We start from the raw sequence: 22,378 nt of genomic DNA on the forward strand, positions 1-22,378 counted from the left end.
TCTGTAGCTTCCGACGAATGGCACTGGTTTGTCCGCTCGTCTCTTTGTGTTCAACCCTGCGAGACTGTATGCGAGGTAGCGGGTCGAGCTAGCGCGAGCGTGAGGAAGAGTCGATGAGCGGAGCGCGAGAAGGAGAGGTGTGCGCGTCTCTTCAGCCTGGGTGATGAGAGTGCCGAACCAGCGGCGTCACAGGAACGAAGATGTCAAGAGAGAGTACGCAGGCAATGCGCTGCCGTTCAAACCGAGAAGACTGCGAACAAGCCCAACCTTCGTCAGCCAAACCTTCCTCCGCACCAAACGAACGATGGGAAACACACCCTTGACATAGTTGACCTCGAAATACGCCTTCTTGAACGCATCGGGATCGGCGTTCGCAGCTGCGCAGGAGGCGTACTTGGGGTAGCAGGCGCCTGAGAGCGAGGGGGAGGTGAAGACGGCTTGTTGGCCGGCCCAGTCGCCGCAGGTGCTGCGAGAGGTGCGCGGGGAGGTTAGCAGAGAGATTGCGGGCACGGAAGGAAGGTTGGCGGCCGAAGGATGCGAAAACGGGGGCAGGAAGGAGAATGGCAAGAAGTGGCGGGACGCACTCGATGTTCTGTGCAAGCCATCGCGAAAGGTCAAGCTGGTCAGCGGCTGACCACGCATGGACAAGCCGGGTGTAGTCGCAAACTCACGAACGTAAGCATCTGGTTCTTGAAGTACGTCCTCGTGTCGCAAGTCGCGCCGTCCCACGCTGCGACAGGCGTTCCCCAGGATTTCCAACGAGGCGCGCCGGACTTGATGTCCGAGGGGATGGAGGAGCGGGTAAAGCGCCAGATGGAGATGCTGCGAGGGAAAGGAAGGAGGATGAGTTCGGGTGCATTCCTCTCGGCTTCGAACAGGGCGAAAGCGAGCATGCGTTCTCGCCTCGAGAGAGAGAGAGAGGATACGCACCCAGTCTCCGCAAACAAGACCGCAAACACACCTCCGCCCGCTGCGTTGAACCCAGCGCCGTAGCTCTTCGGGTCCATATCCATCACTCCGCAACCCGTGTTCCCCTTTCCGGCGTTACAGTTCGAGTCGGCGCCATCGATACTGCCGGTCATAGGTGTCGAAAGGTTGCGCGTGCAGCCCGCGGCGGTGTGCAGGGTCATCGAGTTGAAGGTGCGCGAGTTGACGCCTTCGTAGATATCGATCTCGCCGGATTGAGGCCAGGGGTAGTTGTCTGCGAGCGGACGGCGTCGACGATACATGGTAAGTCAGGTACATGCAAGGGAAGGGTTGCAGGGGAGTCTGCCGCCCTCGCACCAGCTTGTCGAGCGCGACAAGGACGACTCACACATCCAGAAAGCCGGCCAAGTCGAGCATCCAACCGGTACATGCTTCAAGTCGACAATCACCAGGTTCCCCGGCTGGTACACATCCGTCGAGCTGATCCTGACCGACTTCCTCAGCTGTCCCTCACTCAGCCTGCTCGTCCGATCAATCGAGATAATCGCTGTTCCCGCTTTGGAGATGGAGACGAGTTTGTTCGCGAGCGCGTCGGCGCGAGAGAGGTAGCTGATCAGTCCGTGTGTTGGGTCTGAAGCGGTCCAGAAAGTCCAGGAGTCGAAGAAGGACGAGCCGGAGTAGGTTTTGCGCAACTTGGGAGTTGCGAGGGGCTGCGTGGGGCCGGAGGGACGGGTGGAGGTGGTTGGAGTCGCGGGTTTGGTCGTGGAAGAAGCGGCTTTGATGCAGCTGGTTCCCGAGGAGGAGGCAGAGTAGCCCGAGTTGCAGCCTGCGTCCAAGACTCTTCCGGCATCAGCATTCCCTATTCGGGCTCGATTCGCCTTCGAACGGTAGAGCAAGCGAGACACCCGGACGCACCAAACGTACAAATCCCCTTCGCCTTCTCGCACCTGTAGTGCGAGTGGGCCGGGATCTTTGCACCGACTTTACTGCAATCGCTCGTCTCCTTGCATTTGTACGTCGCGCGTTTGTCGAGTGCCTCCAAAGAGGGGGGAGAGGAGGTAGCGAGTGTGAGGGTTGGAAGGAGCGTGAGGAGGAGGAGGGGCACGGGGAGGAGGCGCATTGGCGGCAGCTGGTGCTGAGTAGCGGTGACGCGGAGCAAAGAGAGCAAGCACGACGAGCGTACGGACGAAGGGAGAGAGGCGTCCGTCGACCTCCAAAGACGGACGTCCGCCGTTGAATGAGCGAGTGAAAGTCTAGGCTCGCTCGGGACGCGTGGGACGTTCAGAAGCAGCGCAGAGGCATGCGAGTGAGCGTGCAGTCGTAGCCTGGCTAGCAGTGGCAGAAAGCGAGTGAAGTGCAGGAGGAAGAGAAGTGCGAGGCGACAAGTCGCAAGAACAGCTCACACGGTCCACAGCTACGGGATCTTCACGAGCAAGAGAACACCCTCTCGACGACCGGGACGACACTGCGGAACAACACGAGCACCGGGGTTGCAGCCTCAGTCCTCCTCCTCCTCCGTCCACCTCATTCCCAATCTAGTCCGGTATTTAGGCCTTGACGAGGAACTGGCGCTTGGGGAAGTGAACCTGCTTCTTGTGCTGCCTCTCGGTGGTCTGGGTGCGCTCGTGGCGGGTCAAGCGGCGGCGGATCGCGCGGGTCTTCTTGGCGCGCATGTCGAGGGGGAGGCGCTTGCCCTTGTAGAGCTCGCGGAGGTTCTGGCGGGTCTTGGCGTTGATGACGGTCAAGACGCGGGCGATCGACTTGCGGACGACCGAGCTGTGCGCCCGCGAGAGGGAGAAACAGAACGGTCAGCGGTTCGTTCGCTGGCAGGATGCCCGATTGTATGCCCCTCCTCCTTCCACCTCGCTTTGCCTCCATCCGTCTTTGCCTTTTCCACTCGTCCACCCAAGCGAGCGCAGCGGTCCATCGGGCGCCGAGATTGGTGAAGCGAGATGTCGAGGAAAGGGCGTCGGGGTCCAAGTCGGTATCTGGTCGTCACGAATGACCGAGACCACACTCTGCCGACGACTGTGGTGTGTGCGAGGTCGACAGAGGCGGGCGCGAGGGTTCATTGGCGCGAGGAAGCCGCATTGTCGCTCGTCGACCCGCTGCGCTCGGTACCGTCCACCCGACCCGCTCGCATGCGACCCACGGCCCGCGAGAGCCCTCGCTCGCCTGTCCAACCCATTGCAGCACCCACTGAAGCCCGCGCCAGCACCGAGAGAGCCCGTTCAGACCCACATCTTTGCCAACTTGGAGGCGTTGCCGCCCGTGACCTTCTGGACACGGAGCGAGACGAGCTCCGTCTTGAGCTCCTCGAGCTGCTTGAGAAGCTCGTCACGCTTCTTGCTCTGGAGCTCAGAGGCGCGGACCTTGAGGGACGACGACATGCTGCTCGGCGGGTGAAGTGAGGGTGGGTTGGCGAGCGGGAAGGGGTTGGCGGCAGGGCGTGCAAAGTCGACGGGTGGGCCGAGTCGGGTCGCAGTGTGGTCGACAGAGGTCACACGAGTCGATTGAGGCGGTCAACGGGTGTCCAGCGGCGAGTCGAGCGGTGTTTCGAGGAGGATGCGAGGTTTGCGAGGGCGAGGTTGGCGAGGAGGGGTCGTCAAGGGGCGGGAGTTGGACGGGCGAGGGTCAGCTTTGCGTGTTCTGTCCAGTGAGCGTGCTTGCGAGCTCTGTACGCACGCTGGTCGGTGTGCGAGGTGAAGGCCGGCAGCTCAACCCCTTCTGCTCGCGGCCTCGAGCTCACGGCGAGCTGATGTGGCTTGACCCGCTCACCCTCGCTCTCACATGCTCTCGTGGTGGAAACGGACACCGCAGGACGGACCACGCATCCAGCAGCTATGGGGTGCGCACTGCAACGGGCTCACGAGGTGCCATGGTCGCTGACCTCTCTCCCCACACCACCAGCCTATCCTGTCAAGGTCAGCAAGCCACTCCTCTGCTCCGATAAGCTCAGGCTGCACGCTGACACGTCGAATGCAGAGCTGCCGTGGGACCAGGCTTGACGAATCAGCTTACGGCGAGGAAGGGCTCGAGGTGCGTCGTCGTTTCCTCCGTTGAATCAGTCGGGCCCTCGTCCTGACGCCGCCTGTCTCGCGCAGTACGACCGCCAATGGATGATCGTCGACGCAGCGACCCACCGCTTCCTCACCGCGCGCACCATCCCCCGAATGCTCCTCATACACCCGTCCATCAACCGTGACGCCGACTCGCTCGACATCACTGTCCCCTCTTCCGCGTCCACCTCCCCTCCCTTGACGTTCTCCGTCCCTCTCGCGCATCCTGCGACGTACCTCAGTGATCCAGAAGGCGACGAATCCCTCGACCACGACTACTCCGTCTTCGGCTGCGAGCCACAAGACGGCTACTCGGTCGGCTCGCCTGAACTCATCGCCGCGTTGAGCGACTTCATGGGCCGCGACGTGCTCCTAATTCGCAAGGGTTTGACAAAGAGGTCCGTCAAGGAAGTCCCGGGCGTCGTGCACAGCGAGGGACTCAACCCAGTCCTGGGCTTTGCGGACTTTTACGCGTTCCAGATCGCCAGCGCAACCAGTCTCAAGTGCGCCCCACCTTTCTACATTACCTTCGCACCATCTGACCCTCGGGCGCCCCGCAGCGAACTAACTACCCGCATCCACTCGCTAACCACCGACCCCTCCTTCAACCAAACCCGCTGGTCCCCCTCCGCCCTCTCCACCCAAGGAGGCCTCGAGATTACGCGTTTCAGACCAAACATCGTGGTCGAGGGCTTGAAAGAAGCGTGGGAGGAAGACGGGTGGAAGAGGGTCCGCTTTGCGGAAGAGGAGGAAGTTGAGGTTGGGATGAAGTGCGGGAGGTGTCAGGTGCGTCCTACGTCACTCTTCCTCACTCTCAGAGCCGGGCTGACGGTAATTAGGCATGCCAGGTCCCGTCCTACGACCCCGCCACCGGCGTACGGGACAAACTCCTCCCCGACGGCGTGATGAAAGACCGAATTGTCCAGCCTCTCTCGGCGCCGAAAGTCTGTTTCGGAGTGCTTGCGTCGCCGTTGAAGAAGCAGGGTGCGCTCCCGATCTCGTTCTTTTACGAGGAAGAGTGGAAGCTGATGGTGGTGAGGCTTGCAGGTGGACGACTCAAGGTTGGCGACGCGGTGACGGTCCTCGACTCGTATCCCAAATCAGCGAACGGCGTTTGGGTGCGCGACGAAGATCGCGTCAACTAGATTCTCCCTCGTTCTCTCGTTGTTCCTGCTTAGATACACCGTTTCCTCACGACCATACCCTTTTCCCGGTCGTACACGCTGTTTGTTTGGGTTGTTGTCGGTTCTTAGATGCCACCATCTGTTCTCTCGTACTCTCGCGTTCCAGCGAAATCCGGAGTCGAGCGATCCTCGAAAGGTCTCGTCTTGCAGAAAACGGGCTGCTACACTTGCTGCTTCGTCACCTCACGTCCTCCTGCACCTACGAGCACCGAAGCTGCACCGATCCGTCGTCCTCGCTCCGCTCCGCATCGCCATCCGTCGAGATTCATGTTCGTCGTTCGCCAAGCCGCTAAATTCGTCGACGGTAGGGCTTGTCGAGCCGAGCCGACGATAGTGTTCCTCTCTTTTTCCTTCTCCTTCGCTCCTCCCGCTCATTCACCCATTTCCCCTCCCACCGCCCGCACCGCCAGGCGCCGGCCACCCACCACTCACGAAACCCGGCGCAAACGGGTTCTGCGTCTGCCCAGCCGTCGGGAGGGGCGCGAACGCCGCGTGGTGGTGAGGTGCGAGGCCGGCGAAAGGTGTTGAGAGGGGCGTATGCGGGTGCGGGTGGGCGTGCGGAGGGGAGGGGACGAAGCTGGGCGAGTGGTGAGCGGGATGAGCGGGTTGAGCGGGTCCCGTATGCACTCTGGGAAGCGGCGGCGCAGCAAACGCTCCTCCATACAGTCCCGCTCCCGCAAGTCCCGCCGGCCCAGCGGAAGCAGGAGGCAGAGCCGACCACCCAGCTTGTTTCGCTGCGGGGCTCCCGTGCGTGAGGTTCGGGATCGCTTCGAACGAGTGGGCTGTGACGGGTTGAGCGTGAGGAGAGGAGAGGTGTGAGGAGGAGGAGGTAGAGAGGAGAGAGGCGGCGGGGTGGCCGGTCGCAGGGGCCCAGATGGACGGTCCTGCGCCGCCTGCGAGGCTCGTCGAGGCGTGAGGAGGAGCGGGGAGGGCTGCGCCGGTCGAGCGAGAGGGGCGGAGGTCGGGGCGGGTTAGGGGGTCGACGGGAGCGGCGGAGGCGAAGATCTGCTGGCGCAAGTCGGCGGCTGTGCGAGGTGGAGGACCGGCAGGCGAGCCGTAGTGCGAGGATGAGCGCGAGAGGTTAGGCGAGGAGCTGTGCGAGACGCGAGCGTCAGACGAGAACCTGCAGCAGCGAACGGAAGGCAAGGTTAGCGAGCTGTTCTTCCGGTCCGCGGGACTGCTGGTGCGGGGCGAGGCGGGCTCAAACATATGCTTGTCTAAATTGTTTTGGGATCGTGCATTCGACTCCCCCGCCCTCCTGAAAGAAGGGCGGTCTCAACTGAATGAGCGAGAGCCGTACGAAAGCCATGCATTGGAGGTGTTCTTCATAGCCCGGGTGCAATCAAGAAGGGGAGACTCACTCATAAGGAGAATGCGAGCGCTCGAGGAATGCAGTCAGAGAGGAAGAGGGAAGAGGGGACGCACAAGTTGGTTGGCGGAAGCGAGCCTGATCTGTTACCCGGGTAGACGACCTGCTCCTCCGCCTCGTCGTCGTCGTCCTCGTCGTCGAGATCACTCAAGCCGTCCTCAGCCGCCGCGACTACCCTCATCGCCCTGTCGACCGGATCGTCCTCGGTCGCCTCCTCCGCATCAGCCATCTCCTCGTCTTCCTCGACGTCGTCTGCAGCGTCGACAACGAGTTCCTGCAATCGCGGTACAAAGACGAATGCGCCGTCGACAATCTCGATGCGCGAGGCGTCCGACGCTGCCAGTCGTGCAGCATCCCGCTGAGACTCGGCGACACGCATGAGCTGTTCGTCGTTCGGGTGGACATCCCTCCCCACGCGCCTGATCTCTTTCGCCGAGCTGTCCGCTGCAGAGGCACCGGCACGGGACTTGACAGCCGCGAAGCCGAGCAGCTCGACGTCCTCCTCGAGCCAGGCGCCATCATCGAGCGTCGGCAGCTCCGACGCCGGGAAGGCAAGCATGAGAGTGTTGGAGAAGTCGGAGTAGGCGGTCCAGAAGTCGTCGAGGGCTGTGCGGAACTCGACGAGCGAGACGCGTCGGAGCGGGTTCGTGCCGGACGGAGTCGAGTTGGCGCCGGACGAGTCGAGCGACGGGTTCTGCGCCTCTTCGATTGCGCCGCCACCGGCTGTGGAGGTACTCGTCCGCGCTCGTCGTCGCTCGCTCGCCTCGACCCTCGCTTCGACCCGCCCGACGTACTCGACCTGCGCGACGAGCCATCGGTTCAGGATACGAATGGACGGGAGAGCTCGTCGGAGGACGGCGCTGATGTTCTGCGACGCAGGAGGCGGAGGCGCATCGGGCGAGGTCTGGTTCGCGCTGACGAGCTCGAGGGTTTCGGCTGTTGAAACGGAGAGCAGGACGGTGAAGAGCGAGAAGAGGTGGACGAGGATGTGCGGTTCAAGGTTGACCTTCGGCGTCGTGGTCGAGGCGTCCTTGCTATCCTTTTCGCCAGCTGCGGGATCGAGGAGAGCCTTCGAGCCGTTCTTGGTACCGTTGCGAGACAAAGCTGTCGATCCCGAGCGCGACATGCGAGCGTCCCAGAGCGCCGCGAGCGAGGTGACGATGATCCTGAGGACGACGTCAGAGGTGAAGAGGCGTTCAGCGATGACGATGCGGAAGAGGTCGGTCGTTGCGGTCGTGAGGCGCTGAATGTCGGGCAGTCTGCAAAAGGAGCTGAGTGAGTTCTTGAATGGGAGTCTTCGAGGACAGGTCGCACGCACCGCTCCTTCGTGAAGAAGACGCCCTGCAGCGCAACAAACAACGTCTTGAACCGCTCCGCCTCGTCCCCCTCGCCCGACCCGTTCTCCGCCCACCTCGCAACAGCCTTCTTGAAGGTGATCTGCAAGTTTGCGCGAGCGGTCGCGAACGGCATCGAGCGGACACAGATGGCGCGGTAGTAGTGGTAGATGGACGCGAGCGGGTCGGAAGCGTATTGCGAGAGGACGGCGAGTTGGTTCGAGGGGTTGCCTGCGTGGTGTCTCCAGATCAGTACAGCAGTAATCGGAAGGGCGGCGCAGACGCACCGTTATCGGGTAGGAGTAGGCGAGCCTGGTTGTAGCATTCTGCCGCCCTCGCATACGTCTTGATCTTGCGTTCTCCTGATCCGGCGCCTGCCTTTCCACCTCGCTTACCGCCCCGTGCGCCAGCCGCTGCAGTCGGCGGGGACGAGTCGTTGTAGAGCTCGTTGTAGCGCTCGAGGTCGCCCAGACAGATCAGCGCCTTGTGCGCGAGTGGGAGGACGGCGGTCCTCTTCGCCTTCTGCGCCTCGGCGTCTTCGGTGTCCGCGTCCGCGTTCTCGTCGACGAAGGAAGCGACAATGCCAACCGCACGCCGCAGCTCTTCGCGCTCTTCGTCGCCGAGCCTCCCCGCAAATCGCCCGCACAAGGTCTTCCAGAACTCGATTTCCTTCGCCAGGAACTGCCTGAACGAGTGGACGAGCTTGCGCCTCGCGACAGGTCCAACGGGCTGGATTGCGCCTCCTCCGCCTTGTTGCGCATTCGAGCGGCCACGCTTCGACTTTTCCTTCTCAAGCGCGAGTTGCTTGTCGAGGTCTGCGAGGCGGGCGCGGTAGGACTGGATGAGGGAGTGAGACGTGTCGAGCCAGAGAAGGTTGAGGGTATCGAGGATGCGCGATGTGTGCAATGCAGCGGGCGTGAGAGCTGCCGAGGACGACGAGCGAGGTTTCAGGGAGAGGTCCGCAGTCGACGATGGTCGCGTGGCGCGGGCGAGTGTAGGGGACGCCGAAGTGGTCGGGGGCGAGGGCGAGAAGATTATCCTAAGGTAGGCTTTGCGGGTTCTGCAATTCGGAGGGATGTCAACACGAGCGAGTCGAGGAGGAAGCGAACAACGCACGACTCTCGCTGAAACTCGAGATCTCGATCCCAGGGTTCCTTGCGCTTTAGTAGCGACTTGAGCTCGAGCGCGAGACCCTTTGCCTCCCTGTTGAGCCGTCCATTCGAGTCGGGACAAGAGCATACGGGGAGTCGAAGAACCGTCAGCGCGGCACTTGCGGCTATCAAGCGACGTCCAGTGGGTGGAACGCACCGAATTTGAGCACTCAGACCACTGCCAGACTGCCCAGCGGGCGCCCTTGTCGATGTAGAGGCGGTGGGGAGAGCCATTGCGTCGAGTGAGGCGACGAGTGAGGAAGAAAGCGTGGTTCAAGCGCGTGCTAGGGCGAGTGCATCTCTGTTAGCGCTGGTGTCCCACTGTGAGCCTCTACAAGCGCGGTGCGAGCAGGTGAAGTGGTGTGGTCCTCTTCAACAGACGGTTGTTCATCTCCTCCTCGCCTGTGTCGGCTTGCTCGTGCTTGGAAGTGTTGCTTGCGTGTGCATGGCATCTGTCGCAGATCTCGTCAAGCACCACTCTGAACAGATCCGCCGCGCGTCGCCTCAGCCGCCCTCGCCAACTCTCTCGCGCAAGACCCTCGCGCCAACTTCTCCTTCGCCGCAACCCGCGCAGCTGCTCGACATGTCGGACTCGGAAAAGACTGCTACCACAGCCACGGACCGGGTGGAGGCGACCGCAGCGGAGGGAGCGGGCGAACAACAGCAGCCACAGGAACACACGCTTGGAGATATTCAGGAGGCGGACAAGTCGGGCGACGAGAGCGCGCTCGAGGAGGGCGAGATTCATGAGACCGCAGAGGAGAAGGAGGCCAAGCTGCAGCAGGACAAAGACGACGCAGGCGACGAACCCTCTTCCTCCTCGACCCCCGCCTCTGCACCCACAAGCGACTCGCCCCTCGCCAAGATCCTCGAAGCCCTCCCCACGCTCCCCGAAAAGACTCAGGAGAACATCCGCACCAACCTCGAGCGGGTCGCCGGTTACCCTCGCGAGCTGCCCTTGAGCGCATCATGGAGTGCGTCCCTTTCGTTCAGCTTGCCTGTGCTCAACATGACTGACCAGGCTGCTCGCACAGCTCTCCACTTCTCCGACACCTCGGGCACCAAGTCGAACTCCCCCGCCGTCACCAAGGAAGCCTACACTCAGGGTATCATCCCCTTGTTCACCTGCACGACCGTTCCCTCCCTCTGCGGCCAGCTCAAGGCCTTCAAGCGCGCCGCTTCCTCGCGCCAGTCGCGCAACGGTCTCAAGCGCACGCGAGTCTTGCCTGGGGACGCGAACGAGGGAGAGGACGGCTTCGGCTTGACGCGGGCGGGTCAGAACTTGCATTTCTTCCAGACGGGAATCAGCCCAACCTGGGAGGACCCGTACAACGAGAAAGTGCGTTTGCGTCACAGCTGCGCTCGTCTTCCCGCTCTCCGTCCGCGCAAGCATGTCAAGCTCACACACCGTGTTTTGCAGGGCGGCCGATTGACCATCTCTCCTTCGCCCATCATGTTCGACTCGATCTACGAACGCCTCATCCTCCTTCTCGCCGGCGCCTCTCTCGAACTCCAAACCTCCCACATCCTCCGCACCGAAGGTCCGTCTCCGAACTCGAAGCGCAATCCCTCCGCTTCCGCGACCGAGCTACCCGAAGGGATGGTCATGGGCGTCGTTGCGTCTCGGCGTGCGAGGGGTGACAGGATTGAAGTCTGGGTTGGCGGGAAGGGCAAGAAGGAGCCGGCGCCGATGGAGTGGGTCGACCGGTTCAAGGAGGTGCTTGGTGACGAGCTTGGGCTGCCAGAGCTCAAGACGAGCAGGTACAAGAAGCATTTGTCGTAGGCGTGTGAGCGGAGCTTAGGGTGCTTGGGCTCGCATGGGAGGGCGGGCAATGTACACTTCCTTTTCGCATCGTCTCTCGTGCCTCGTCGCCGACGATCCGCTCCAAGTTTGCAAGGTGCCTCGCGGTATTCTGCTGCTAGCAATGTCGCCGTTGCAGCTTGCTGACTAGTACCGCCCTCGCTCGCTCCCGCTAGACTCGTCCTCGCTCCACCTCTCCTTCCGTTCCTCCTTCGGCCTTGCGCCACTACCAACCGTCGTCCGCCTGCTCCCCCTCCTCGCACGTCCGTGCGGGACAGATCTTTCCAGCGCGAGCGGGACAGACGAACCCGTTTCTGCGTCGTCAAGCAGAGCTTGTGACGAGCCTTCAGGGCGCGGCTTTGTGAGGACATCAAGGATGAGGTGGTGGAGGGCGTAGACGAGCCAGACGAGGGTGAAGAGGTAGATGGGGAGCATGAGAAGGAGGATCTGGCGAGGCGAAGAAGGATGTCAGCTCGGAGAAGAGAGCTGGGCTTGAGAAGACGCACAGTGCCGATGCTGATAATCTTGCTTTCGAGCGAGACACTGTTCGCCGTCGCGTAGCAATACATCGGGATCCATACGAGCGTGAGGAGCGTGCCGAGCTGTTGCGGCAGGACGGGTCGCGTCAGGCAGCGTTCTGAGCAACAGGACGGGATCGTACGCACCATTGCGACCCACATGGCAGTCCGAAGGAGCGGTACTCGAGGCGGAAGTCGCGACCGGCCGCGACCGGCGAGCGCGAGGACGGCGCCGAGAGTTCCGCAACCGGTCGAGCAAATGTACAGAATGTGCGTGGCCTGGCTGATGGGCGTGAACTCGCGGAAGTCTGCAAGTACAAACGTCAGTGAGGGTCTCGATCTGTAACTGAGAAGGACCCACGGAAGGAGACCTGGACAACGTCGTAGAAGAGGAAGGGAACGCATGGCAGCAGGACGAAGATGGCTGCGTCTGAGACTGCGGTAGGGGCTGTTCGACAGCAGCAAGACATCGTAGGCGACAAAGGTAAAGTGGACGGGAGACAGAAGGGCAGCGACGAAGGAGTCGAAAAGAGAGTCCGCGGAATCGCCGACGAGACAGGAGAGCAGCCCGGCGCACGTTCCCTCCGCCCATCGTCATACGGATGTGCATCGCCCTGAGTTCATATCCGACATCTCCCCTGAATGGCGGAGCGAGAGGAGCACGAGGGAGATCCGGGAAAGAACGGCCGGAGCGAGCGTAAGCAGCCGAGAAAGCTGGTACGTTTCCCGACTGCTGTTGAAAGCAGCCACCAGCTGAATGGATAATGTAGAAGTTATACAGCTGCTGTGCGAAGCACCGATCAGCGCATGGTGCGGCGAGAAGCGATGCGCGAGCCTGCTCACTCTACGCGCTCTACCTCATGCCCAGGTCTACCCGCCCGTCAGACACGCCACCATCTCTTCTTGCTGGCTCGATACCGGCGCACCGCGGCCTCAGCCTGTCGATGTAAGGCGGACAGCAGCGTCTGCGGCGGACGAGGCGTCGGGGTGGGGCAGTCAGGCAGCAGCATCGACCGGTCTGGGCGACAAAGTGGACGCACCTTAGAGCTCTGATCGCGTCTCAACCCCGTCAAGGAGTCCTCCCCACCCGCAGCTCTCGCCTCTGCGCCAATTTGACGAAGCACCATGCCGAGTCCGGGACCTTCGCAGGCGTGCTCGTCTTGGAATGACTGCCGATGTCGAAGGCGCGACGTTGCGATGGCGGGCGAAAGGAGTGAGAGGCGGAAGCACTGTATCAGCTTTCGGCCCAGCCAAGGTGAAGAGGCGCAGTAACGCACATTCAGGTCGCGCTTGTTGAGAGCGAAGCCGGGTTTGATTACCTCCTGCGATACTCAATAGTCATTATCGAGTTCTGCGAGCTAACTCGGACGAATCTGCGAGGCTCAAAAGCACGCCAGGACTCACGCAAGAGTCCTCACTTCGCATCGCCCGCAATACGCAGAGCTGCTCCTTCCGGCACGCCGCATTGCCGTTACAGCCTCGTCCCCATGCTCCGTGCGCATCGTACTTCTCAAAGGCGTCCCAGGCGGAGCTGTGCAAGTTCAGCCGTTCAGACCAGGCGCGAGGCGATCCAAGCGATGCGTTGAGAACGGGCTCACTCGTTCTTCTCCAGGGCGTCAGTTACGAGGCTCCAGAACGTCGCGTTCAGCGGTGCATTAGGCGGGAACGGCGCGTCGAGGAACTGATTGTAGTCGCGAGCCGAGTAGAACGGCTTCCAGCTCGGCCCTTGCTGGTAGCCTGGGGCGAACATGTCGGCTGAGGCAGTCAGACGCGGGAACGACGGCGTCAGTCAGCCGTCCATGTAAGGGCGAGGAAGCGAGTGCACCGTGGTAGACGGTAAAGTCGAGAACCTCGTAGGTCGCGCTGATACGGTAAACTCGAAAGACCGGGTCTCCGCCTGATGGCGAGCACGCGTCAGTGCTTCAGCTTGATGCGCAAGAGAGTTGGGAGCGTACTGCGAGGCGTAACCGACCCAGCAAGCAGAGCGACCGCAATGGCGCTCTCGCTCGTGGGCTTTTTCGGGTCCTCGTACCCGAGCTCCCATTCGTCCCAGTGCGCGTGACCATAGAGCTGAGCTGCAATGGTATGGCGGTAGCGCTGAATGATCTGGTAGACGTAGTTGGATTGCTCGCGGAAGACGTCGCGACGGCCTGGAGGACTGTGGCCGACTGAGGAAGACGAGTGAGTCAGTGATCACTCAGGTATCTCGCCATCCTGACAACGCTCTCACAAGCGACAGGGGAGGCGAACGTACTGAGCCAAGCCCTTTGACCTGCCTTCTCCGCCGCGTCCAGCTCCTTTGCGAGCCAGCTGATGATGCCGTTCGGGTCCCACTCCGGCCAGTCGCTAACGTAGAGCCAGTCTGTCGAGACCAAAGACATCCAAATCAACGCAATGTCCAGCGAAACGGCTCAGGGAATGCGGCGACGTACAATTCTGTTCCGACCAGTAGTTCGTGTTGAGACTGATGATGCGCAACTTGGTGCCGGGATGTACGAGCGAGTAGCAGCCGTAGTTGGTCAAGACTTGGTTCGCCGCCTCGTCACCGATCCAGCGTCGCCAGTCGCTTGCCGACAGGTTGTAGATCTGCTGCGCGTTCGTGGCGCTCGCCGCGTTGATCGTAGGGTCGAGCGCAAAGGCGTTGACGGGACCGATATCGCTACGAGGCTCGCTCCGGTAAGCGAAAGAGCGTTAGGGACTTAAGACAGTCTGCGACCCACTGATTGCCGAGCACGGGGTAGATCGGCTTCCCTGCGCTCGTCGTTCTCGAGGTACTGTTCGCCGGCAGGCTCCAGCTCGCAAGACTGACGCTGAAGTCATGCAACCCGTCGAGCACTCGCTGCGAAGGCAAGGCCTGATCAGCTCAATCTCCTCGCAACAGGCGAGGCTCGCGTGCGCGCACCTCTTCTGTCGCGTCCCATATAGCAGCGTCAATAACATCGCCACTGAAGACGGTGAAAGACCGATTCGGGGCGATCCTGCAAGCCAAGCGTGAGCAACGGGACTCGCAAATCAGGATCAAAGCACGCACTGCTCGACGGCTGCGAGGAGGTTGTCCATGAGAGCTTGAGGCGCGTCGCATTTGCGGTTCCCGAACTGCCACAGGCACCGGGATTAGCGTCGCTCGGAAGGAGGGCGATGGCCGATTGCGTACCGGTTCTGCAGGAGTCTTGACATCCAGTCCAGTTGAAGAAGGACCGTAATCGCGACAGCAAATCGGCTTCGTGCAATCGTCCGAGGCGCCCACCTGTCGATGGGGAAGAGCGAAAGTCAGAAAGGTCAGCTTCTGCGAACCCTCGCGGTGCGACGAGGCCGACAGCGGAGCGTACCAGGTACTCCTTGTCGATGTGCACGTCGCTGATCTGAACGACCTGGAATGTATCGCCGTCGTGCGCCTCATCCTCCCATTTCCTCCTCAAACCCGTCTCTCCCAGCTTCGACCTCCGCGCAAACTCTTTCGACGGGACGGCCTGCGGTTCGGGCGGCAGGTCGACTTTGTGCGGGACAACGGCGGTGATGGGGCAGAGGCCGAAGACGTTTGTGCAGAGACGAGTTGCGCCGGGCGAATGGACGGAGAGCGAGCGAAGGCTGTGGGCGAGGATGGGGGCTTGGGATCCGATGGCGCCTCGGCAAACGTCTGGGTCGGCCATCTGCGAAGGTGAGCGAAGGAATGGATTGTTAGCGAGTTGTTGAGAATATCGGGCAAGGAAAGGTCGACTCGCAGCTGAGCCGATGCAGAACTCGACGATCACGCCCGTGAACGCGTCATCTCCTGCGTGTGCTAGTACCTTGAGCGGCGCCAGTGCTGTCGCGCAAGCGGTGCACGAAGCGGCCGTCTCGATGAACATTACCGCCGGGTTGCTCTCGGACAGCGCGAAAGCTACGACGACCAGCGCGAGAGCAGCGAGCACAAGTGTCGTAACGAAGACGTCGCATCTGCTGAAGTGGTGGTGCTTGTGCTCTTTCTGGCGAGGGATGAGGCTGGCCGGTAGAAACGGGAAGAGAGGCCGGGACGGAGCGACGGTTTGCCTCCTGGACGCGAGTGTGTCTTCCGACCGTTTCGCCTCCGCAAGTTCAATGTCTGGCGAGTGCAACGAGGCGTATTGTCGAGATTGCGGATTCTGGAAGAGTTGCGAGACGAGGGAGAGTCGAGGGCGAGAACGCGGCGGCGGCATCGCGGCCTACAGGGCGTGCTCGAGCAAGATCCGTATCCGCTCACGAGAGCAGAGTGGCCGCACAGTCGCGCGCAGAACCAGCGGGTCGAAGCAAGTTGGGAGAGTCCATCAAGACGAGGCGGAGAGTCCGCGGAGGGCGGCGAGTGATGCGAGCGGCTCAGCATCGTTCCAGGGCTGTGAGAAGCAGCCTTCACAGCTCGTTCTGCGAGTGATAAGCGAGTTGACGGTGAGAGAGAGAGGAGCGCCGTCGAATTCGCTGCACGTGCGCCGTGAACTTCATCAGTTCGACGGCTTTCGCTCGCTCCTGCTCCCTCTTGCACATCTTCGAGACTTCCCAGACCATCTGTTGCTCGCTATGTTCGCCTACGTAGTGCCTGGTGAGCGCAGAAGTCGCTCGCTCCTTTCTCGTCCTCCTACTGATCCACCGCCTTCGCAACCCATTCTCGCAGGACGCCTCGTGTGAGCAGCCTCAATCTGCCCCCGACGACTCCTCGCAGCTCTCAGTTGACTCATTGCAACCACCTGCAGCCAACCTGTCGCTCAGATACCCGACTCTCCCGAACGGTTCGCCGCTCAGATCCAGGATGCCGAACAGCTCAACCACATCACCATCTTTCTGACGGGACAGGCGCCTTTTCCCGAAGGATACGGCTGCACGATCCACCTGGACACGCCGTGAGTTGCGGCGAGACGGATTGATGGAATCCCGTGAACTGACTCTCGCTCGTTCTGTCGCAGAGGGAAAGGCTGGCAACTAATTGGAGGGTGCGCTCTCACTTACGAGGAAGCGCACAGGCGAGAGATTCTTGACGAGCTCGATACGCCCCCGCAGTCTAACGAACGCCAAGCCCTCCGCGATCTTCCGGCTACGCAATACCTTCATCCCCTCTTCCTCCTCCTTCTCCGCCTCATTCGCCCCGTCCGCCCCAACTTCGTCCTCTACCGCAACCCTCGGAATCCTCTGCGAGCCGCTCGCATCCGTCGAATCCCAACTCTCTTCACTCGGACAAACAGCCCTCGGCGCCGCATCAAATCCAGCAAACTCGACTGCGCTCGTACCGGCGAAACCTGCGGGACAGGGTGCGGATCCGGTTGCGCTGGCGGGACTGGTAGGGAAGAACTTGTTTAATAGCGTGGCGGGATTTGCGCAGCCTTTGCCAGACGGGTCGCAGTGGATCCCGCTCAATACCGTAGAGCGGTGGTACCGGTGCGTACCCATGCACTCAAACCGAGGTCGTGGAAGTAACCGCTGACCTTGTGGCCATGCAGGGATTTCGAGCGCAAGCTGAAGACTGCGGGAGTCGGTTTCTTGCTGAGAAGCGACTGAAGCGCGCCTGTCGAAACCGTAGTATCGCATGTTGTGTGCCTGTAATCGTCACAAGCAGTCGGATTTCATCGAGCGCGCAAGCCGTAGAGCTGAGGCGGAGCTCTTCCCAGAGACAATGGCATCGGGCAACGATAAAGCAGGACAACACTCAAGTTCTATAGATTGCGGATAGACAAATAACGCCTCACTGTGCCGCTACTCGCCCTTGTCGCTCGCCGCCGAATACGTCGACCCACCAGGCTGGCGCACCGCAAACTCGCGAATCTGCTCGAGCTTCGACTTGACGCCGCGGTAGACTTCGTCGCCTTCGACGGGGAGGAACTGGCAGGGAAGGAGCGATGTCAGTGAGACGTGTGGCTCGGGGACCGGGTGAGACGCACGCCTTCAAGCTTCGTCGTGGACTTGGTCAGGTGCAACGTCTCGGCCTTCTTCGAGTGCCGCTCGAGGATGCCAATAACGCGGTCGAGCGAGATGTAGTCTGCCAGGCGCGTCAGAGATGAGCTCGCAACAAGCTGGGAGTGAGGGAATGGACGCACCGGTCAGAGCCCGGCGAGGCTGGACTTGCAGCGCATGCTTGGCGTCAAGCGATGCGTCGAGGACGGCCGAGTGCGCTCCCTCGGACAGCGTCACGCGCACCGAGAGCTCCTTCGAGTCGCCCTTCGACCGCTCGTACACCTCGAAGCTGCGCGACAACTGATCAGCGAGAGAGAGGATGCAGCGCTCAGGTATGGGACGTACGAGATGTAGCTCATGTAGTCGAGCTCGGGGACGTGCGGCATGACGATGGGAAGGTCGGAGAGGGTGACGAGGTTCACGAGGGTATGGCTGCGGGAGAAGTTGCGGTCAGCTCCGCCCTTCAAGCATGGGATCTGCTGGCTCACATGTGCGACTCCTTCGTGAAGTAGAAATTGGCCGACGGGTACTCCGACTCCTTCGTGCCCCGCAAGTTGCGGACGATCTGCTCGAGAAGTGGGAGCGACGTGAGGAGGCCGATGATCTCCTTCTCGGACCGCTCGATGCCGTACTCCTGCGGCGCGATGAGGTCGAAGAGCAGCTTGGCACGCTTGTACAGCTCGCGAAGCTGGCGAGGCGGGCCGCTGTCGGAGGACGTGGCTTCGAGAGTTGACCGGCTGTCGATGGACGAAGGACGGCTGCCGTTCTTGGTGAAGATGGTCTCGAGAAAGACGCGACTGCGCAAAACATGTCAGCAACTGTACGCTTAGGCGCGCCATCGAGCGAGACTCACTTGTGCAAGGCATCGTACTTGAGCGAGTCGTACAGCTCCGATACTCGCGAGGGGTCGAACTTCTCGAGGCCGACGTCGCACCAGTCGGCGAAGAGGCCTTCCCATCGCTCTGCAGGCAGATGGATCAGTGTCGACCGTGCATACGAAACGGAGGGACACGCACCTCGGAAGAGGTAGGGATACTCCCCGCAGCACCAGCGCGGCTGGATCTTCTCGACGGCAAGCGAGTTCCAGTTTTCGTTCATCGTCTCGCGCAGACACTTCATCAGCTCGATCGTCTCCTTAACGACCTGCGCAGCGGGATCTGGTTTAGACTCGAAGATGAAGGAGAGTTGACGGTTCTCACGCACCTCGAAAGGGTCCTTCTCGTTTGCGGGCCAGGCGAACTCGGGTCGGACGTGCAGGCCGGGGCGGCACAGCGTCTTTAGCTTCTTCTTGACCTTTTCCATCTGTCGACGGAGAACGGTCAGCGCCTGCAAGAACTGGCGAAAGATGCGACTCGCCTCTTCTTTCGCCGCGTTCGAGTCGTCGAGCAGGTCCTTCCGGATGATGAGCTGGTGCGTCTGCTGCTCGCCAGTCGGCCGTTCCCGCTCGTCGAGGAAGGCGCTGCATGAGAAAGAGGCGTCAGCACAGTCTGGCTTGAAACAGCGGACGATACGCACGTCGTGAAGATCTCGGCGGTCGCGACAACACGGCGTCTGCGAAAGTGACGGATGTCAGCAAACGGTAGTCAGGAGCGGGAGACTTTCCACGTACTCGGAAGAGGTGTAGACGTTCGTGTGCTCGAGCAGCGTCTTGTTCATGATGGTGTAGTCTGTGCAGGCGAGTGTTGTCAGCATGATGCGGATGGCAGGTCATGCGGGATACTCGCCCTTGCGCATGTTCTCTGCGATGTCGCGCGCTTGGTACCGTGCGGCGTGCGTGAACTGCAACGACACAGTTAGCGACAGCGTTCAGCACGTAGCGGACTCGCACGCACCTCGCCTCCCCATTTGACGACAACTGCGAGCGTCTCGCACACCTCCTCCTTGAAGGACGGCTTAAGCTGAGCCTTGGTGCCGATCGTGTTCTTCTTCTTCTCGATGATCTTGCGCAGCTGTTCGAGCTGCTCGAGGTCGGCGCCGGGGATGAGGATGGCCTGCTCGGCGGCGTCCGCGATGTACTGCAGCTGGACTGGGTCGCGCAGGATGATCTCGGTCGATCGGCCTTGCAAGAGGCCCATGAGCGGCGCCGTCCACTCGTCCTTGCCCTTGAACTTGAACTTGAGCTTGCCTGTCGAGGGAGAGGCCCGTTAGACTCGACTGCGTAGGAACCAAGGCCGCTACGCACATTTCGGTGTCCGGTCGCCATGTCGCGCCACGCAAATCGTGCTCTTCAGCGTCCACGATTTCTCGCGCGGCTTGTCGGGCTTTTCCGAGACGGGCTTAGGGAGGGAAGGCATCTTGCGCAGACAGAAGTTGGTCAAGATCTCGGCGCACTTGTCGCTGCGCGTCGTCCAGCGTCAGCAACTTCACGAAAGCGGAGAAGGAGGGCGATGCGCACTAGTAAAAGTCGTTGCCCTTGACGAAAGACCAGCCGTTCACGTCGATGACATAGCTCTTCCCGTTCGCTCGGAGCATGTCAAAGCCGCAGATGTTCTGCTTGAAGGCGATGGAAATGTCGCGCGCAATCTTCTTCTCCGCGTCGGTAAGCTGGCAGATGAAGCGGATCTCCTTGCCCTCCGTGTTCCGCCGGACGATGCCGTCGACGACGGGCGACTTGCGGGTCTCGGCGTGGACAAAATTGGGGCCGAGCGTGTACACCTTGATGTCCTCCGCGTTCTCGACGTCAACGAACTGCTCGTAGATGTACGACGCATCCGTCCGCGGCATCGTCATGTTCGGCTCGAGGGCGGAAGACTGGTTGCCGACCTGTGCGCGACACGGAGGAGGTCAGGCGGTTCAATGACCTGAGTCGAGGTACTCAGTCGCACCTTGCGGAAGAGTCGCCGCGCTCCGCCACCCTTACGCTTCGGAAAGTAGATGTTGATGTTGTGGTTCTCGCCCGAGACCGGCTTCTCGACAAAAGGCTTGAGCATCGTGTTGCCGTCCACCTCGATCGTGTCATCGTCCAGCAGCGCAAACTCAGAAGTCGGTCGAGGCTTGTCGACCCGGATGCCGAGGCTCTGCTGAATCTGGTCCGCGATGGACTTGTCGAGCTGAGGACCGCCGTCGCGGTTACACTCGAGGCGCTTTGGCGTTGGCACGCCAATCTTGTCGAGGATCTGGAGAACGACACGGCGGTCCCAGAAGATCTTCTGAAGCGGCAAGTCGTTCACGCAGACAGGCTTGCGCAACTCGACGTAGGCGACTGCGAGTGTTCGAACCCAGTCAGCGCTGTATCAGTCAGGTTGTGCGAACATTCCACTCGCTAGCCTTGTCGATGGGGAAGCCGTCGGAGTAAAAGGAGATCAGGAAGTCGCAGACTGGCCAATTCTCGATGTCTGCAAGCGAACGCAGGTCAGCCAGCTCGCCCAGTCAGCAGCTCAAACCAGCACTCACCCTCGTCGAGAATGACCTTGTCACCAAAGACCGTGATCTCAAACTTTCCCGTCGCAAGTAGCCGCGAGAGAATATTGCGCATCGGTCGCGAGCGGGCCTTGCGGTCCATCGCCGCCACACCTGCGGTCTCAATGGGTCAGCAGAACTGCGTTTGCGACGATCTGGCGACATGGGGACGCACCGAGTCGCATCAACGGCTCTGTCGGAGTGGACGGCTCGGTCGAGCCAGGTGTCGAAGACATGGTTGGCGGGCTGTGAGGCGTGTGGATCCGGATGTGTGTGAGAGTTCGATTGTGTGCACAGGCGCGTCGAAGCCCTCAGGTCGCTACGAGAGGCAGTCGAGGTATCGAGGAGGAGGTTGAGGGAGAGAACGGGCGACACAGAGAGATCAGGCGGGATTGATGGCGTGTCCCGCTTCCTCAAGCAAATCCAGAGTTCGAACAAGTCTAGCGGACCCTCCAGTAGCTGGGCGAGGGTGTGGTCGTGGTGCAAGCGACTTCATCAGTCCTTCGCTCTTCCCACGTGCAGGGAAACGGCTTCACTCGCTCTGACTGGTCCTGCTAGGCTGCTAAGGCTCTCTCAGATTGCGATACGAGGCGGCGCGCTGCCAGCGATGCTCTCCATCCTCTCCATCGCCGTGCTGGGCCGACACGGCAACCCCCTCTTCCTCGAGTCGTACTCGTCTCGCAGGGGCGGGCAGGCCGACTTGAAGTGGCACTATGCGGCGAACACAGCGCTTGACTTCTTTGAGGAACGAGGTACGCCCAAGAGCGCTCGTCATGACGCTTGCGCTGACCAGCTCGCTCGCAGAACTGCCAGCGGCCAAGACGACAGAGTCCTATCTGGGCATGCTCTTTGCGATGGAGGACTATGCTGTGTGCGTGCTTGTCGTAAGCGTTTCGCGAAACCTGTCTGACGCTTCTCCCTGGCAGCTACGGATACCAAACGAACACTCGGATCAAGTTCGTGTTGGCAATCGCGCTAGCAGACGCTGTCGTGCGAGATCTGGACGTCAAGACAGTGAGTAGTGTCTCGCTGGTGCATGCGCGAGCTGACATCCCTTCAAACAGATCTTCCGAGCTATACATAACGCGTACATCGCTCACATCTCGAATCCCTTCACGTCTGCCGAGACCGACAACCCCGCCGCTTTTGCAGCACCCATACGAAGCGCCAAATTCAAGCGCGCCATGGATGCGATTGCCGGCACGAGCAGCAGTACCGCTTCCGCCGACGCCTGAACGACCGTAGCCCTCGCATCCTTCTTTCGCCCTCGCCCCGCTTCTGTTTGCTCACGACCCTTGTTGCAATACTACGCCTTCGACATACCTCACTCAGCGCCCGATCGACCGCCCTTTCCCCCTCAAGCGCCCGCCGACTCGTCCCGCACGTTCAGCTCGAGACCCGCCAGCGCTGGAGGCTCACGCAGCCGCGCACCGGCACTTTACGTCTCGAGCTTGGGCGCGCTGGCCTGCCTCGAGTGCAGGAGGACGACATAGCGACTTTCGAGGATCGGTAACGTGACAAGCCTCCGCAAGTCTTCAGGAGCGCTTGACAGATACGCCCGTCACAAGCAACTGTAGCTTTTTTCTCTCGCTGTGCAACCTACCCGTACGATAGAGAACCTGGGCGCGAGTGCCGAACCTGGACATTCCTGAGAGAAGACCACGAAAATATCTAGACAAAACAAGACGACTGTACTGCGAGGAATTACGATGTATGAAGGGCAACAGGGCACGTAGGTGGT

General features: G+C 61.2%; 10 protein-coding genes across 10 annotated transcripts; 4 read left to right on the forward strand and 6 right to left on the reverse strand.

Moving 5' to 3' along the window:
• Positions 1 to 236: 236 nt before the first annotated feature.
• Positions 237 to 2,047, reverse strand: RHTO_06791 (glycoside hydrolase family 16 protein; the record flags this gene model as incomplete). The annotated part of the gene is made up of 7 exons (XM_016420450.1): positions 237 to 250; positions 318 to 466; positions 585 to 592; positions 672 to 822; positions 931 to 1,201; positions 1,316 to 1,753; positions 1,843 to 2,047. 7 exons carry the CDS (start codon positions 2,045 to 2,047, stop codon positions 237 to 239), a joined length of 1,236 nt encoding a protein of 411 aa, XP_016274851.1.
• Positions 2,048 to 2,474: 427 nt separating this feature from the next.
• On the reverse strand, positions 2,475 to 3,317 carry RHTO_06792 (60S ribosomal protein l35; the record flags this gene model as incomplete). The annotated part of the gene is made up of 2 exons (XM_016420451.1): positions 2,475 to 2,703; positions 3,169 to 3,317. The coding sequence occupies 2 exons, from the start codon at positions 3,315 to 3,317 to the stop codon at positions 2,475 to 2,477; spliced, it is 378 nt and encodes a 125-aa protein (XP_016274852.1).
• Positions 3,318 to 3,717: 400 nt separating this feature from the next.
• RHTO_06793 (MOSC domain containing protein) lies at positions 3,718 to 5,131 on the forward strand (the record flags this gene model as incomplete). Its single annotated transcript, XM_016420452.1, has 7 exons — positions 3,718 to 3,775; positions 3,838 to 3,851; positions 3,913 to 3,966; positions 4,032 to 4,489; positions 4,547 to 4,772; positions 4,835 to 4,970; positions 5,034 to 5,131. 7 exons carry the CDS (start codon positions 3,718 to 3,720, stop codon positions 5,129 to 5,131), a joined length of 1,044 nt encoding a protein of 347 aa, XP_016274853.1.
• Positions 5,132 to 5,545: 414 nt separating this feature from the next.
• On the reverse strand, positions 5,546 to 9,258 carry RHTO_06794 (protein SMG7; the record flags this gene model as incomplete). The annotated part of the gene is made up of 6 exons (XM_016420453.1): positions 5,546 to 6,263; positions 6,596 to 7,798; positions 7,858 to 8,104; positions 8,161 to 8,933; positions 8,990 to 9,076; positions 9,182 to 9,258. 6 exons carry the CDS (start codon positions 9,256 to 9,258, stop codon positions 5,546 to 5,548), a joined length of 3,105 nt encoding a protein of 1,034 aa, XP_016274854.1.
• Positions 9,259 to 9,469: 211 nt separating this feature from the next.
• On the forward strand, positions 9,470 to 10,807 carry RHTO_06796 (translation Initiation factor eIF-4e; the record flags this gene model as incomplete). The annotated part of the gene is made up of 3 exons (XM_016420455.1): positions 9,470 to 9,998; positions 10,059 to 10,363; positions 10,445 to 10,807. 3 exons carry the CDS (start codon positions 9,470 to 9,472, stop codon positions 10,805 to 10,807), a joined length of 1,197 nt encoding a protein of 398 aa, XP_016274855.1.
• A 165-nt stretch (positions 10,808 to 10,972) lies between these two features.
• On the reverse strand, positions 10,973 to 11,813 carry RHTO_06795 (uncharacterized protein; the record flags this gene model as incomplete). Its single annotated transcript, XM_016420454.1, has 4 exons — positions 10,973 to 11,272; positions 11,332 to 11,427; positions 11,491 to 11,651; positions 11,705 to 11,813. 4 exons carry the CDS (start codon positions 11,811 to 11,813, stop codon positions 10,973 to 10,975), a joined length of 666 nt encoding a protein of 221 aa, XP_016274856.1.
• Positions 11,814 to 12,224: 411 nt separating this feature from the next.
• On the reverse strand, positions 12,225 to 15,518 carry RHTO_06797 (sphingomyelin phosphodiesterase; the record flags this gene model as incomplete). The annotated part of the gene is made up of 14 exons (XM_016420456.1): positions 12,225 to 12,308; positions 12,384 to 12,512; positions 12,621 to 12,665; positions 12,748 to 12,874; positions 12,942 to 13,098; positions 13,169 to 13,240; positions 13,299 to 13,511; positions 13,598 to 13,705; positions 13,776 to 14,002; positions 14,064 to 14,182; positions 14,246 to 14,321; positions 14,375 to 14,439; positions 14,498 to 14,590; positions 14,673 to 15,518. 14 exons carry the CDS (start codon positions 15,516 to 15,518, stop codon positions 12,225 to 12,227), a joined length of 2,361 nt encoding a protein of 786 aa, XP_016274857.1.
• Positions 15,519 to 15,873: 355 nt separating this feature from the next.
• On the forward strand, positions 15,874 to 16,845 carry RHTO_06798 (inositol metabolism protein Opi10; the record flags this gene model as incomplete). Its single annotated transcript, XM_016420457.1, has 6 exons — positions 15,874 to 15,895; positions 15,968 to 15,977; positions 16,047 to 16,193; positions 16,257 to 16,283; positions 16,351 to 16,725; positions 16,788 to 16,845. The coding sequence occupies 6 exons, from the start codon at positions 15,874 to 15,876 to the stop codon at positions 16,843 to 16,845; spliced, it is 639 nt and encodes a 212-aa protein (XP_016274858.1).
• A 195-nt stretch (positions 16,846 to 17,040) lies between these two features.
• Positions 17,041 to 20,873, reverse strand: RHTO_06799 (inositol hexakisphosphate and diphosphoinositol-pentakisphosphate kinase; the record flags this gene model as incomplete). Its single annotated transcript, XM_016420458.1, has 19 exons — positions 17,041 to 17,166; positions 17,226 to 17,323; positions 17,382 to 17,527; positions 17,584 to 17,670; positions 17,727 to 18,035; positions 18,092 to 18,200; positions 18,255 to 18,381; positions 18,442 to 18,540; positions 18,595 to 18,697; positions 18,754 to 18,789; positions 18,848 to 18,905; positions 18,963 to 19,017; positions 19,071 to 19,363; positions 19,421 to 19,575; positions 19,634 to 20,001; positions 20,064 to 20,440; positions 20,502 to 20,573; positions 20,632 to 20,751; positions 20,813 to 20,873. The coding sequence occupies 19 exons, from the start codon at positions 20,871 to 20,873 to the stop codon at positions 17,041 to 17,043; spliced, it is 2,799 nt and encodes a 932-aa protein (XP_016274859.1).
• Positions 20,874 to 21,244: 371 nt separating this feature from the next.
• RHTO_06800 (trafficking protein particle complex subunit 2) lies at positions 21,245 to 21,872 on the forward strand (the record flags this gene model as incomplete). Its single annotated transcript, XM_016420459.1, has 4 exons — positions 21,245 to 21,389; positions 21,442 to 21,508; positions 21,564 to 21,651; positions 21,702 to 21,872. 4 exons carry the CDS (start codon positions 21,245 to 21,247, stop codon positions 21,870 to 21,872), a joined length of 471 nt encoding a protein of 156 aa, XP_016274860.1.
• Positions 21,873 to 22,378: the final 506 nt, after the last annotated feature.

Source organism: Rhodotorula toruloides (genome assembly GCF_000320785.1).
Source record: "Rhodotorula toruloides NP11 unplaced genomic scaffold Scaffold5, whole genome shotgun sequence".
Taxonomy (NCBI): domain Eukaryota; kingdom Fungi; phylum Basidiomycota; class Microbotryomycetes; order Sporidiobolales; family Sporidiobolaceae; genus Rhodotorula; species Rhodotorula toruloides.